This window comes from Lytechinus pictus, chromosome 5, assembly GCF_037042905.1.
Source record: "Lytechinus pictus isolate F3 Inbred chromosome 5, Lp3.0, whole genome shotgun sequence".
Taxonomy (NCBI): domain Eukaryota; kingdom Metazoa; phylum Echinodermata; class Echinoidea; order Temnopleuroida; family Toxopneustidae; genus Lytechinus; species Lytechinus pictus.
Genome location: NC_087249.1, coordinates 26322101 through 26339109, shown reverse-complemented (window position 1 = coordinate 26339109; position 17009 = coordinate 26322101). Strand labels below are relative to the sequence as shown.

Below are 17009 nucleotides of genomic sequence, written 5' to 3'. Positions count from 1 at the left end.
TTCTCTTAAGTACCCATTCCCCCGGGGAAGTAATCTAAATATAACCCAGGTAGAATATTGTTTTTATGTCCTCATGAAAGAAAAATACAATTTGAAATAAAACTTTTGGGAAAAATGACATTTTAGCCAAAATATGTATTGGAGTATAAGGAAGAGTAGTCCTTGCCTTACATCACTATGACACCCCATATGCGGCCAATTTAAAGTCTTCATGGATGTAGTGATTACCAATATTTACAACTTTAAAAAATCATATCTTTCTTGTTGTTTGTCCAATATTGTTCAAACTTTCACCTATCAACTTGTCTGATTTTTCTTTTCCTTATAAAAACAAGTTTTTATTTGGGTTGGATTCCCCTTTAATTATTGCAACTTAAATCTCAGCTCTACACCAGGGAAACTCAATATAGAAAATAAAAATAAAATGTATATAAAAAATAAATAGACCTAAAAATAATTAATTTAATAAAATTAAGCCCCCAATTGAAAGATTTCTACTTTCCTTCTAAAACTAAAAGATCTAAGTTAGCCCTAAAACATGTAAATGGGATACAACTTAATTTCCGACATTTCTACGCTATAGATTTCATTTTTAAACAAGAATTCATTTTAAAAAATGAGAAAAATATTATGAAAAGACGAGGGAGACGAGACTCGCCCGATGTTTATGCCACGATCTTGTTTCTCATTGTTGATCGCCAAGATTATGGTCGCATGCGTCCTTAGTAACGTTAGCATGACCCGTGCGCGATTAATTTCCGTTCTATACTAAAAAGCAAACAAATGGCTTGTTGAAAATTATCCTTGCTAATATACAGAACAAAAACTGAATTAAACTTTAGATCATGGAGGTGAAAGAGGACCTTATAATGTACATTAAAATGGAAAATAAGTTGGAATGTATTTGTTACCAGGTCTCACAATCTTTTGTTGAATAAATCCTTGACTGATTTAAGTCTTGTACCGGTATTAAAGGAGTATAAAGAAGAGCCCCCTATTTAAAAGCAACTTTAATTAAACTTTTGCAACCTTTTCTTTTTCTGGCTATCTAAAGAAGGTAGATCTGCTCAAGTCATATTTTGTTCTTTTTTTGTGCATATGTCAACTAGGGTCTGGCTGCTCCAACGGTTAAGACCATCACTTTACCAATCCTTGTTAAGATGGAATGCCAGTAAAAGAGATGAAAAAAATGGGAGTGAATTTCACAGTTTTTGTCCTAATGATCTGATGAACACTCGCTCTCATTTTATGCAGTGTATCATCTGTTAGTCATGGCCGGACAGTCTGAAGGCAACCAAGCAGAGCTTACTACAGCTGAAGCCAATGTCCCATGCATGGCATTTGTAGAGGTGTTAACCATGATGGGCATCGACAAGAAGCTGGCTGAAAAGGTAATACATTTGTGTGAAAATGAATTGTTCTAACTTACAAAGGTAAATCTTAGAATTGGCTGTTCAGCATTTTTTCCAATAAATTGTCAATTTACCATGATACAATGAGCCTCGAGGGGTTTACCTACTTGTAGTTGAAATCATGTCCTTATAAACCTGATCAGAATTTAAAACATTTTTCTATAATTCTCTGTGTGTATGTGTGTTTGATTCTTCTTATGTTGTTATGTTGTTGTGTATGGGTGTGTGTGTGTGTGTGTGTGTGGGGGGGGGGTGTGATTCTTTTTTATGACTTCCATTCCAAACATCATATAGAATAAGTTAATTATTTGTATACATTGTAAATCATCTCTCAGTTTAGATGGAATTATTTGGAAATTTGTGAAATTAATTTTAAACTATTTTACATCTCTATCACATCTGTATACAGTGTATTAGAGAAAAACAAATGTTCGACTGGTATATGAACTAATTCAACCACACATTATAATGAGAAATATTCATTGTTATAATTTGATACTGTACTTTGGGTGATTTCCTATTCCTCCTCTCTTTCTTTTGTAACTTTTCATCCCGAGACCATTAACATATTTATAAACACTATTGAATTTGTAAAAAAAAAAAAAACCAGTTGTCCCACAGAGTGTGTTATTTCTTGTCTTCTAAGTTTTGAATGTTTAACCTCCAAACCTCCAATTCATTAATCTGAACATTGATTAGTTGCTTTTTATTGATCTCTATCTATGTAGGCTGTTCAAACAACTAACAATGTTTCAGCAGAAGCCGCAGTAGCTTGGGTTTTTCAGAATGCCGACATGTCTGCAGGTGGACTACTGGCAGATGATCCAATAGTATGTGATTCAATATTTTAGTATTAAAATGAAATTAATTGGATAGATACATGTATAGCTTCATTCTGCACTGAAGTGTCACAATTCCAGAGCAGTATATGTCATTGGTTAAAAGGGACTGCATGGATAATGATGATGATGATGCACAGCATTTGTATAGCGCCATATATCTGTCAAAGACATTCAAAGGCGCATTGGAGGAGCCAGCCAATCTGGGTCGCCTAAACAAGGGCGCGCACACAGAACTGTGACCCGCAGGTCTCTCCTCCCGATAACTGGTTGGGGGAATGCAGGTGGACCACTACACCGGGGTTTCCCCCTACTCTTATTCGAATAGTGCAGTGGGTTCTTAACGTGCAAAGGTGGTGATTCTCCTCTACACGGGGCCTCAATTTAACGTCCTATCCGAGGGATGGAGTGTTTTCCACTGTAACATAGCCTGCATCTATGAAACAGGGGAGAGACGTTTACACATAACGCACTGGCTTCAGTCATCCACCCGGGGTGGACTCGAACCCACGATCTTTGTTTCGACGGGCAGACGCTTTACCGACTGAGCCAACTTCGCTCATAAAATGTGCTTGACCAATATACTGTAATTCCCTGCATGAACAAAAAAAAAACAATTCAAAGTTTCAAAATAGATCATGTGAGCATCTATGTCATTGCTTTAATATGAAATTTAGCTTTATTCTTGTGTATATCATTGTTTCACATTGTAATAAGGAATATTTTACATTTTTACTTATTAGAAAGTGAAGCAAAGTTTGATTCCTCTCTGAACATGTGGATTCATCATTAGTGCAATCTATTATCATTCAATGAAGAGCTTCCTTTGGGACAAATCTGGAAAAGTTTTCACTTGTAATATTCTGCTATCTAAAAAGAACATTGGGTGTGTTTTATCATTTACTCTCTCATTTGCATATCACCTGCTTTGTGCACAATATTGATTTATGAAAATAAGCAAATCTTTAAAACGTCATGACTTTCACCAATTTTGATGAAATTTTAGCTAGTTTGCTTGATTATTCTCTATATATGCAAATCAACTTCTTGCTCGGTTGGCCTTTAAGATAATCCACTGCATTTTGGTACGACTTTTACCCCTTTCTTTTGTCATTATATTGATTTTATCATTGTTTATGTAATTATTGTAAGTGGTGTTGTACCTTTTTAATGGATGTGAATAAAGTGAATTTTGAATTTGATAATATTAGGAAAAAATATGGCATGGACCTTTTCTGAAATCAAGTCTCCCTTTCTTTTGTAACCCAGGACTTTGATAATGTCAAGATGGTGTTTGCTGTCAATACCTCCTTGAAGATGGGAGTCGGTAAAGTAGCTGCTCAAGTAGGCCATGCATGCTTGGGTCTCCATCGGATACTTATGAGGGAGCAGGAGCAGTATGCAGAACAGCTACTACAATGGGAAGCAGTTGGGTAAGTTTGGGGGGTTGTGGACTGTAGGAAAATACGTGCCTTATAATTGGCTTTACAATTCTAATGAGGTGTTGCAAGAAACTTGCGATCAATTGCAAGTCAATTTTGGTCCCTAAATCAATCATATGTCTTGCAGTTAATTGCAAATTAGTGATTGATTGCTAATTTGCTCCTTGAAACAAGAAGTTTAATCTGATTTGCTACAGATAACGTTGATCTATCAGTTGTAAAATTGCAACAGAATATTTGCAATTGATAGCAACTATTTTCTTGCAACACCCCATTAATCATCAAGGACAATTAGGTAAAATACCCTAAATGGTAAATTGAATGACATTGGGGAAAAATAAGAAATGAATAGCATCCAACCATAATACTAGTATATTCAAACCATTAAAAGACTGGAGGGCTGCTTCTGCTGACACTGTCTACAACTGATTAAAAAAATATGATTCAATCTTTGAGATAACGTTACAGGCAATATGCATAGCAAGTTTTATTCCAACTAACCGAAACTGAGATGGGGGGGGGGGGCATTCCAGCCACCAGTACTAAGGCATCAAAGGCATCAAATATACATGTAGCTCCAGATATCTTCCCTTTATTCAGGGCGCGACAAACCCGCTTGCCCGGGGCAAGTGAAAATGACGTGTGGGCAAGCATTTCTAAAAGTCAATAAGTGGTTGTTTTGGAAATAAAATAATAAAATATCAGTAGACCCTCTAAATTTCAATATCTTTTGGATAATCACAACTATCTCTCATATTATGTCAAACCAGTAAAAAAAAACAGTGGAAACTGATGTAAAATCAGCACCAATTACCAATAAGTTATCACCAGGTCCCGCGTTCGAAAAACCGTGCCATCACATCTTGTGTGCAATGACTGCGCATGCGCTACTATCTTGCGCATTTTGCCGATGCAAACCACAAATAAAAAAACACCATAAGTGGCTAACTAAATTTCACATTTTGCAAAAATCCATGAAATGGCCATCTATTTTCCATATTACCTTGAAATTGTTTTGATTTAGTTGGAAACTACCGAAAAAATGAGGAACATTCATCTCTTTCTTGACTCTCTTTCTTGACTCTGATTTATGATGATGTTACACTCGGTAAATGTTTCTTATTATTGTGGTCCCACATTTAGACTTTCATGGTGTTGTTGACCAAGTGTAAAACGATCAAATTGATCAAACGATCAAGGATGGTTTTCTGTTAATGTTGCAACACCATGAAAAAAAACCCATGAAAGTCTACATGCAGGACTACAATTAAAAAATATTGACCGAGTGTAACATCATAAAATGATGAAGAAGAGACAAGAGAGAGGTGAATATTCTAAATTTTCTTGATAGTTTCCAACTAATTTTTAAAAAAGATTCAAGGAAATATGGAAAATAAATGACAATTTCATGGATTTAAAGATGCAAAATATGCAATTTTAGCAACTTTTGATTAAGGTTTTTTTTAACCTTAAATGCCCATTTATAAATAGCGAAAAGTTTTTTCAAAATAAATGTAATGAGTCAGGCCTACGTTGCTGAAAATAAACTTTTAAATATGTGTTCTTTTATACTGTACATGATTCTCCATTGTTGTTATTTTGTATGACCTTTAAAAATAAGAGTAGTGCCGTCATAATAAAAAAAAATTATAAAACAAATTGGGCAAGCAGTTTTTTCTATCGGGCAAGCAAATTTTTTCATCACTTGCCCAACAGGACAAGCGACAATTTTTTTTTGTAGAGGCCTACTTTATTTTCACCCCTAAATTCTCATCTTCTACCTGTACATGTTCTTTCAACAGAGAAGGGAAAATTGTTTTGAATGGGGAGTCAAAAGAGCGATTGGAACAACTTCAGTCTCAGGCTGTTTCTCTTGGTCTTCCCAGCTATCTGGTGCAAGATGCGGGCAGAACGCAGGTAAAGGCTATTGATGTATATTCACTACAAGCAGTTAGTCTACTTCACTAATACTGCATGACTAATACCACATGGGCTATACCACCGTTTGGTGTAATATCAATTTGGTTTAATTCTGTTTGGTCATCACAACACTTGGGCCCCGTAACACAAAGGTTAGCAATTGATCGCTAATTTGAAAGGACAATGCTGATTGGTTCCATGTCAGTCTAATGAGCAAAACACGCATGCAACAATGATCTTGATTGGTCATTGGTATTTAGCGATTAATCGCTAACTTTTATGTTACAGACCCCAGGTCTCATACCAGGACTTGAATTAATCCAAGGCCATAGTTGTGGATGCCCTTTTGACTGGCCTTGATGCCCTTCTCATTGGTCTTAGCATGGACATACTACAACTAGACATTCAATGAGAAAATTTTACAGCCACCACCTGTTTTCAGCTGTCAAAATTGCTGTCACACAGTCAACTTTCTCTTTACACTGTTTTTACGACCCTCTTGCAGCGCATGTTTATACAACGCTCCTGTGAACTGGCTGATCGTCACCGAGAAATCACCAGAGACGATCATGTTGTAGCTCTGATCGATAGATGCGCTTGGGAAAATTCATGCTTCATGTGTCCAACATTGCAATGCGCTCGAAACATCCGATTTTCAGTGCATGCTACTACGCTATTGATATTGTGCAGTTGTCGTCTGATCATTAAAAAGAATCAGGTTGAATTTCGTCAATCCTGTGGAATTTTACGCCCATATCTAAATCCCCTTTCAAGCGAACGTTAGTTCACATTTCGAGGTAAGGATTCTTCTAAAGTGAGGGATTTTTAACGTCTTTCCGCACATTTTTCAGACTAAATTTTGCTGCAATTTCGTTACATAGATATTCTGATCTGCACAGTGATAGCAATGAATTCTGTGAGCGGCTGTTGGCGATGCAGTCAGTAGGCAGGTCCCCAAAAAGAGGCTTCTTTCATCCAAGTGATATTCATGAGTAGAGAGGTTTTGCATATTTAATGAGCTTGATGCGGACCAAAACACCTCTTTTAATTCGGTCATTGCTGCTCTGAATATTCATCAAATTTCGTGATTTTGGTATCATTGTAAAGAAGAAGAATCATTCTTTCAGGTCATGTGTTTGAATTTATTTCAAGATTTGTAATGTAGGTGAAACTTTTGATCAAATATGCTACAAAATCATTATTTTCACCTGACAAAAGTTGTTATTTTTACACTTTATTTTTGTTTGAGCCCAAATGATTTTTAGATCATGATAAAGCTGAATATCTATGCTTTAAAATGGTATAGTTTTCAAAACAAGAATTGATTTAATCGGGTCAAGATCACACTTTTCATTGACCAAGTACATTAAGCAGCTAGAAAACAAGAATACTGCGGTTCCAGTGCTGGGTTCACGGCAATCTCATCAAAATACCTGCGCTTGTGGCTTTGAAGCCTTATCCAGCCAATCAGAACTCTAAATTAAGTGCTACTCCATAATTTTAGAAATCTTGTTTTGTACCTTGGTGGGAAAAGTGTGATCTTGACCCGATTAAAATGTGCCGCATATTAAGAGTGACAGTGTGAGAAAGTACAGAAATACAGCTTTGTGGTGATATAGATACCTTCGAGGCTCAAAATGAAAAGTTTTGCAAAAGAAAACAGAGGAAAAAAAAATCAGTTTTGATGAACATTTTCAGGCCTGAAATTCACCTATTTATCAAAATATTTTATACAAAATAAATGACCAATATGAAAGAGAAACATTTACTCTGCCAATTGTGCAAAGATATTTAATTTGACAAGATGATAAAGAAGGTAAATTATTAGAGAAAGAAAATCTCATGATTCACGAGTTTTTGCTGGGAGGATTCAGCCACGAGATGATTTGGATGAATCAGGCCTATTTGCTCATTATCATAGGGACCTGCGGTCTGACTGGATGTATGTAAAATTATGTAATTGCAAGGCTGTTTTCTTGTTTCTGCGATCATTTTGACAGCGCTAGCGTTCGCTGCTGTGCGTACTGCTTTTGGAAGTGAACGAATAACATCACAATGTGTGGGAGCAGCGCACAATTGATTTCTGCTGTCCGTCAGTGAAAGCGTGTTTTACGGTCGGCTTGATGAGCATCGGCTGTTGCGCTTTCTTTTTAAAAGATTAAAGGATTAGCGGCAACCGCCTTTAGCCCAAAAGGAGGGTATTTGTTGAATGTCCAGTTGTAAGTAGGTCCATGGTCTTAGAGATTTGTAGTGCCCTTTTTATTTTTCCCATTTTTTCTGTTAGGATCATTCCATGCCAATTCCCCCGATGAATGTGCAATTTTGCACCCGACCCTCTCAGAATTCATTGTAATTTGGTAGATATAAAATTCCCCATGGCCCAAGCACAAAACAAAAAAATTAGTCCAATCGGTCCTTTTGACTCGGTCCGTCGGTTCTCGCGCTACGGCCCGCCCTTTTCTCCTTGTTTTGACAAAAATGGGCGTGACCTTCAACTTTCAATGGCCATTGCGTCGTAACGTGTTGACCAATTTTCACGAAACTGGTACCATTCATAAGGAAATTGAGAGAGGAATCCAAAACATGCATCACATAATGTATTGGAGCAATTTATTGTTATGTAGCTAAGCTACGAGACGCATATATATAAAAAAACAAAACTAGAACCCGCACACATCAGACGGATTCCAGTATTCCGTCCTTTTGACCCTAAATGATAGACTATAATGGTGTTAGACCAAGAGGAAATTAAACAAAACTGTTATATGTACATACATGTATGTGGATCCTTGTGTTTGACTTTTGAACTTAAAATAAATTGTAATAAGTGAATAGTATGGAATGATTTGTAACAAGGCAATTTACAACTATGTGTTCTACTTCTACATGTTGTGTAGTGTAAATCCTGCTCTTAATATCTTTACAAATGGGCATTGTGCACCATGATATATGAACGCAGAATATAATTAATTCATTAAACTAATGTATTTGACTTGAAACACCAACAATTTTATGTAATAGAAATTCCACTTCTCGGCTCTTGCCAGTATATGTTTTAATCACTTGTCAATTCAAGTAGAATTATGCTCCATGTGGCTTGAGACTTTATTTTTAAAGGGGAATCCAACCCAAATAAAAACTTGTTTTTATATGGAAAAGAAAAATCAGACAAGTTGATAGGTGAAAGTTTGAACAATATTGGACAAACAACAAGAAAGTTATGAATTTTTAAAAGTTGTAAATATTGGTAATCACTATACCCATGGAGATGCCGCATATGGGATGTCATAGTGATGTAAGGCAAGGACTACTCTTCCATGTACTCCAAAACATATTATGGCTAAAATGTCATTTTTCCCAAAAGTTTTATTTCAAATTATATTTTTCTTTCATGAGGACATAAAACAATATATTACCTGGGTTATATTTAGATCACTGCCCCAGGGGAATTGGTACTTAGTATAAAACCACAAATCCCTGATAATAAAGTACATGGCCTATGGGAAAGTTGTCCTTGCCCCTTGTCATAATTTACTTACCCAGTTGCCAATTTGAAATCTACATAGTATTAGTGATCTCAATTTTAAAGCAGCTATAACTTTCTTATTGCTTGTCCGATTTCTTTCAAACTTTCACCATTCTGTTTAATTTATTTTTCTCCTTCCCAACACAACATTTTATGGCCAAGGCTGGATTCCCCTTTAACTAGTGAGCAATATTATAGTCTGACTACAGCTTTAAAATAGACCATGGCCTAGATTTATCAGGTGGAGCAACATTAATTGAGGTTCTGTTCTGGAATGTGATCAACATACGTCTTTTTTTTTTCATGAACAGATTCCAGCGGGTTCCTGTACTGTCTTATCAATATTTGGATTGGCCAGTAAGGTGGATCTCGTCACTGGCCAACTAAAGCTTCTATGATGACGATATGCTTTAGATGATAAACATATTTATTTGAAGCCAAAAATAAATGGCACACAGCTAAATGTACTGCTCGTTTGATATGCAGAAAGGTCTTCAGCTTGCCAATGCTTGAATATGGTCTAGCAGTGAATCTAGCAGTGATGATGTTGGCTGTCTGCTTCTGAATATTATGGACTTTGCAAATCAACATGGACTCGGTGATGGTGTTGTTTTAAAAGACACTGTGTATTTGGCATGTTGTCTCTCCCATGGACAATCACAATGGAGGACACATTTACCTTTATATTCCACTTGTCCTAATTTTAGGATGCTGATGCTGCTGAGCACTCCTGTATCTAGTAAATTCTGTAAGTGTGTGATGTGATGTCAAACTTCAAGATGAGTGGATCTGTAGTCAATAAATGGTGCTATTCTGCGTGCACTGACTGAAATTTGACACTTTAATGAATAAGACCATATTTAGAGTGTAGACTAGACTCCAAACACACCAAACTCGGTCTATGTGAAAGCAGCCACAATATACAATGTATGATTGAATGTATACTCCCACAACTAGAGAGTCTGCATATGCACTATGAAAAAAAGCCCCAAAAGGTCTGTACCTGCAGACTAAAATGGGACTGTGAATTAGGTTCTACGAATGATCATTCAAGGCTCACACCATTTTTATCCACATTTTTCTTACTGTCTGCACATGTTCTCTATTATGGTTTAAGTCTGATCATTTTTAGCTCATCCGGCCCGAAGAGCCCGATGAGCTTATGCCTTGGCGTGGCGTCTGTCGTCCGTCCACAATTTCAAAATGCTTCTTCTTTGTCATTTCAAGTCCGATTTCAATTCTGTTTGCTTTATATGATAGCACTAGGTGGGGGAAATATGACTAGAATTTTTTTAATGCTAATTTATGCGTATTTTTAGAAATATACATAAACTGCTTTTTCTTCTTTAATTGTTGACCGATTTTGATTTTTTTCTTCCATCTGGTAGAACTTCATGAGGTTCACCAAACATTGACACAGAATTTTGAAATTTTGACTAGAAATTATTTAATGCTAATTTATGCGTTTTTTTTTAATTCACATAAAATGCTTCTTCTTCTTTAATTGTTGACCGATTTTAATTTTTTTTCTTCCATCTGGTAAAACTTCATGAGGTTCACCAAACTTCTGCACAAAATTTTGAAATTTTTATTGGACAATTATTCTGCTAATTTGTGAAAAATTTATTCATAATCACAAAAAATATTTCTTTATAAATTTGTTGACCAATTTTGATTTTTGTTCATCTATCTGGTAGAGCTACATGAGGGTTTCCAAATTTCCACACAGAATTTTGATATTTTTTACTAGAAAATTATTTATGCTAATCTATGCAAAATTTATTCATAAATCACAAAAAATGCTTTTTCTCCTTCATTTTTTTATCAATTTTAATTTTGTGTGCTTTATATGATAGCTCTCGGTGGGATACAAAATTTCAATACAGAATTTTGAAACTCATTAAATATGCTAATTTATGCATATTTTTCAAAACTCACAAAAAATATTTATTCATTGACTGATTTTGATTTTTTTGTTCCATCTGAGAGCTACATGAGGTTCACCAAGGTTCTACACAGAATTTAGAAATTCTGACTAGAACATTATTTATGCTAATTTATGAAAAATTTACTCATAAATCACAAAAAATGCTTCTTCTATGTTATTTCTTCATCAATTTCAATTCTGTTTCCTCAAGTTATGTCACCAATATAATTCACTACAGTGTCAACTGGGCTGAAATAAAAAATTGTGTTAAATTTCGTTGCAAGATGCCGGATGAGCTCCACATCATTGATGTGCTATTTATTGTCTGCCAATTGGAGAACAGATCAAATACTTATTTTTAGTCATGCTTATCAATATTTCATGTGAAATGAATTTGTGCATTTCATGTTAATACATGCACCAACAAGGTTCATTATTATGAGGGACCTAATAGATCCCAGAAAAATAAACAAGGTTTGTAATCATTTTCAAAAAGAAAAAGTGATAAAATAATGTATGTTGTTGAGTACATTGAGTACACTGGCCGAATTCACAGGATTAATGCAAAGGCACGATGTCACAGTAATGGCGTAACTTGCATGCATGTTAAATGAAACACCCATAAGCAATTTTAGATTTTCAGTTGATGTACAGCTTTCTTTGCTGGGGTTAAAGGTGATGGACCTTGCTTCGAATAACATTGTAATTGGCTCTTATCTTGATTTGGATGCTATTTTGTTGTTTGCCTGATACTAGCATGTGAAGCACTCAATAGTGCTGTAAATTACCCAGTTAAATGTAAGCATAGTATACATATACATTTTCACTGTTCTGTATGTCCACCACAAACATGTGTAAGGGTATTCTGAAAGTCATTGATTCTCATTTTAGAAAATCATTGCTTACCTGTAGCTTTCAGAAGTATTTGGAAATTGCATTTACAATCTGGTTTTCACATTTCATTTCTTAAAAGAGATGCAGTTTCTTATGAATTGTAAATTTTTATTTTATGTGTTGATATTGAAAAAAAAATCTAGCCCTACTCCTCCAACTTTCCATGCAATCAAGGTTAAATGTTCATAAATTACATTTTCAGTTCACTTGTGTTTTATTCATTCAAAACTTCTACAATGTATGTGACAACTATGAGCACTAAAAGTTTAATAGATAAAATTGTTTATTTGTTCCAAACTTCTTTGATAAAATCATATCTTAGAATCCTTTAAGGAATATATTTCATGTTGAAATAAGAACTGTTTTATGTTTCATATAAATTGAAACATCTTTAATGAGCAAACTTTTATTTGATCATATGATATCCATATTTATTGATTCATACTTACCAAATTATTTATTACTCAGGTTTGATAGAATTTGATGTCAACAATGATATATTTTTTGTTAGTTCAAGCATGTATAGAAGAGAACTGTTGCTGGGCTAGTACCATGAGCATCTTTTGCTGTTGTGCATGCTATTATGAATTGTTATTATTAAAAGTCAATTTATATTTGATGTAGAACTCAATACACACTACTAGTCACAATTCTCTGACTCAATATTACCTGTTTCAGCCAGAGAACAATACTGCCGTACTGTGGCTAGAGGAAGCAACTTACAAAAGTATTATTTGTTGTGAATGAGCAATGTGTGTTCGTCATTTACATAGGTGTCAATGCAATTTAACAGCATATTTTCCTCAATATCTTTCCCTAGAACTATCATTTCTTCCCCAAATTTTGCCTGAATGTGCAACATACATGTACAAAGGGTGTTTAAGAAACGACAATAACTCAAATTTGACTTGTGCGTCACCTGCTTCCTTTTGCCAAAGTTGGGCAGAATATATCTATTGTTCTCTGGTTGAAACAGATAATAGTGATTCAAAGAATTGTGACTGGTACTATATGCCCATATTTTTAGCCCATGCAGCCAGGATTGGTAAGGTGAAATTTCATTAGGGTATGGCATCCATTGTTCAGATACTGTCAAAAATGTCAAAATGATTATTGCCATATCTCATTTGATTCCCTATGTTAGAAATGCTGAAAATATAAACTGGAATTTTTAAGTTGTCATCTCTTGGAGGTGATATTCTGCATCAATGAATAAAAAAAATCTTGAAATCCACAATTTCAAGATGCAAGGAATCTTATGTAATCTTGCCAGATGTGTTTCTCTTTATACTTGTATGTACAGTATTACTATTAGCCTATGAAATTAAAATGGATTTAATGCATATTTTATTCTGTGCTATGCTATTTAAATTATCAGTGTAAAAAAAGGAAACCAAGAAGTATAATATACCTACATTGCATTATTTTTCCTCTCTATCTTACTCATATGACTAAAATATGCAGCAATGTCCACTATAAAATATAAAGCCCCATCTTTAATAGACACTTTTCTGACTACCATGCCCCGACAAAGGCAGGATATGAAAAATCACCCCTAAGACGCTCCTAGTAAGATAAAGGGAGTAATTAGGAAGGAAGGATTTTTCTGAATTTCAGACTGCTCCGACGAGGGTGAAAGCGGGGTAGAAAAAAAAAACTATCCCATCAAAGCCCTGACGCACATTCTGTTAACACACCGTCGGGATGCAGTCCGAAAAGCTCTCCCTTTCCTTTCTCCTTTTTTTTCTCTCTCCCCCTTCCTTTTCTCTCCACTCTCACAGCTGCCAATTAGTAGGATTTATTTTATTTAGTAGTATTTATATGGGGAAGATTACACTAAATAGCATTTTCTCCCTGGAAATTGGATTTTTGAAACTTCTAAGAATGATTTGTTGATTTTGATTTTTTTTTTTCAAAATTTTAATAAAAAGTAGTATTTTAGGCTTGAATATGAAAAAAGAAGGAAAATAGGGAAAAAAAATAGAGAATAGAATTTTTTCATGATTAAGGTTGGTAGCTCTGCCCTCTCCTTTCTCTTTATCTCATTTCCCTCTATTCTTTCCCCATTTCCTTTTCCCTTTTCTCCACCCCATTCCTTTTTTCTTTCTTCATTTTTCTACCTTCTCCTTTCCTTTCTCTTTATCCCTCTCCCCTTTTCTTTCCATTCTCACCCTCTCTCTCTCCCCTCTCCTTTCTTTCTTCTCCCCCTTTTCCTATTTCTTTTCTCTCCTCTCCCTTTTCTTCTCATTGCCCCTCTCTCTCTCTTTTTTTTTGGGGGGGGTCTGTTACCATTGAAATTTTATCAGGGTAGGATTTCAGCGAGTGCCTGTTAAGATGGCATACAGAGGTTAGCCCCCGTCGTTTTATCATCTCATTTAGGAATTCCACCCCCTCTCTTTTTCTACCCTTTCTCCTCCATGCACAGTCTATTAACCCTAATGCTCCGGGGGGGGGGGGGGGGGGCCATTATGGCTCCCTGTCAAATATTTGTCGGTACTTCCTAACGCCTCCAAAATGCCTTGAAATTCCATGACTTTTTTCTCTGATCCTTCCCACACATTTTGATACCAAATTTATGGTGATCGGACTTACCGTGCGGGTGTCCGATTATGTTTACCGAACACATGTCACTGACATTTCGCTATTTCTCTATATGACTGTGTATAACCCTACTGTACATGTACATGTATGGACAAAATCAGGAGCTTTTCCAATATATGAAAATACTTTTCTAGTAAGTATCATCATTGTTTCAAATAGTGTATATCATTACTACACATACACGCTCACACCCACCCACAATCACACACACCTAAGCATCAGAGAAAGCTTGACGAAACACTAAGAAATGCCATGTATGGATCTACATACAGGTGCGAAAGTGCATTTTCCACAATGAACATTTTAAAGGACTAACTCATACCGAAGTACCTTGACAGGGGCCGCGGAACGGTTTTTTAAAGTGGGGGGGGGGGGCTGGCCATGCAAAAAATCACAATCATGTGGTAAATTTTACGTTTTTGTACATGGTTTTGGAAAAAAAGTGGGGGGGGGGGGTGCTTCCGCGGCCCCTGTTTGACCAGTGAACATTTGCACCAGTGCCTTCGTCTGGCAATTACACCTTTTGTGCCAAGGTTTAAGCAACTTGTTGCTGACAGTGTCACTTTTCCCAAATTGAATGTGACTAGGAGACTGACATCCTTGTTAGAGTCTACAACAGACATGCTCTATTATTCAATCTACTTGGACTACAAAAAATATTGATACTTCAAGACATTATCTGTCTCCCCAACACCAGTACAATCTAGATTCCTTTTAACAAAGTACTACAATTTTGTTATCATTATTATTGACTCTCGCTGTATTTTGAAATCTTTTCTAATTTTGCCCGCGTTCCATATGAAACTTAAAAATTTGTTGGATTAAATGCTCTAAAAATAAGGGCCAGATTGCACAAGAGAGCATGTAGGATCCCGACCGCAAGGGTCTTTGCGCTTCACGCACATTTTCTTTCTAAGTATCCACTTCACCCTGGCCCTTTCAGGTTTACTTGGAGTCTCATCTGGCCCTTCAAAGTAAAAGTTTGAGAACCCCTGGTCTAGACTCTACTTTGGGGATACAAGTATTTCTTTGTTTGCCTCAATGCAGACGTACAGGTGAATAGCTTCTCAAAATAAGTGGTCCAAAATATATTAGCTTTAGGTTTCATCAATTGGAGTAGGGAATATTTTTCTGTGAAATTTCTTTTAAAATTCGAATTAATAATTTAGAAAGAACAAAAAAAAATACTTCTACATACAAACGCATTTCATAGGATATCATATTCAGGCAATTGAAAAATGAAGTCCAAATTTGATGCACAACTAGGATTTTACAGAGCCAGCCTATTTGAAGACATTACACCTCAAAGAGACAGTTTCTTTCAACTCTAACATGGCAAAGTGTACTTTATCAGATTCATTGGTGAATATGGCAGTTATGTCATTCTAAAGAAAGTAATGTTCCTATTGATACCCTCAAATTCATTTCCTTACAACAAACAAACCCGTAATAATAATATTCACTGATTGCAAGACATGATTATTTTGCATTAATTTATTTCTTATTTGACTTGGTTGACAGTAGTCACAGTGAACAATCATAAATTTCAATGAATTTACAAATTAATAATTATACATTTCTGCTTTCTTTTAAAATGAATATATACATGCGTTGATCAATATAAAATTTGACTCTGTACTGGAGAATGAAAAAAGTTAACCAGAACACACCTTTTAAATCAATAGAAGAGTTAAGAGTACAATTTCAAATCATTCCCTTTCTCATCCAACTTGGTTCTAACATACAAATTATTGATTTCAAACTTCAAAGAATTGGAAATTTTCTTCTCTCCTTTTTGCAAAATGTACAAACATGCCTTGATCAGTATAATTCTTGCAATGTTAATGAAATTAATTTTCATATTCATACTTTTGAGTTGATTAAAAGTAAAACACCAAATTAATTATTTTAATTTTTACATTCTCTATAATCTAGAAAGACATGAGTGAATGATTTGCACAAGTAAATTAAAATGCAAACATGTACACACAATGCATACAATACAACAAATTAAATATGCATTTGTTCCACTAAACCAGACAACTTTCAACTCAATATTTCAGTAAGTTTCCGAAAATATCAAATTACATCACATGATTAATTAGAACAAATAACATGAAGATAAAAATGTACAATTTGTATACAATGATCAACCAACAGGTATCCTATGTTAAATTTATGTGATGTTTTGGCACAGGAAATTGTAATACTAAGAGACTAAGAAAGCACCTGTAATAACATTGTTGTTACAAAGTGATAAAAAATTTGGTTTTGAGATTGCATGAAGACCGACATGTTCATTGTGACGGTGTGACCCCTTAACCCCCCCCCAAAAAAAAATAAACGCAAACTGCAACAATGCGACTGATGATCATTAACAATGATAAATATGATACCATATCTTGCAATGTTTCTGACTCTTAGGAAAGCTATTTCTTTACTAATGTT

At 35.2% G+C, this 17009-nt stretch overlaps 1 protein-coding gene across 1 annotated transcript; it reads left to right on the top strand.

Annotated features, from left to right (window-relative positions):
• The first annotated feature begins 1081 nt into the window (after positions 1 to 1081).
• LOC135154273 (probable peptidyl-tRNA hydrolase 2) lies at positions 1082 to 13219 on the top strand. The gene is made up of 5 exons (XM_064100118.1): positions 1082 to 1391; positions 2141 to 2242; positions 3521 to 3684; positions 5496 to 5610; positions 9451 to 13219. The coding sequence occupies exons 1-5, from the start codon at positions 1272 to 1274 to the stop codon at positions 9535 to 9537; spliced, it is 588 nt and encodes a 195-aa protein (XP_063956188.1). The 5' UTR covers positions 1082 to 1271; the 3' UTR covers positions 9538 to 13219.
• Positions 13220 to 17009: the final 3790 nt, after the last annotated feature.

Excerpts from the sequence above, each read along its gene's own strand:
- LOC135154273 (XM_064100118.1), top strand. The coding sequence starts at position 1,272 with ATGGCCGGACAGTCTGAAGGCAACCAAGCAGAGCTTACTACAGCTGAA. Across the intron at positions 3,685-5,495 it reads CTACAATGGGAAGCAGTTGG|AGAAGGGAAAATTGTTTTGA; the intron begins GTAAGTTTGGGG and ends TTCTTTCAACAG. Across the intron at positions 5,611-9,450 it reads AAGATGCGGGCAGAACGCAG|ATTCCAGCGGGTTCCTGTAC; the intron begins GTAAAGGCTATT and ends TTTCATGAACAG.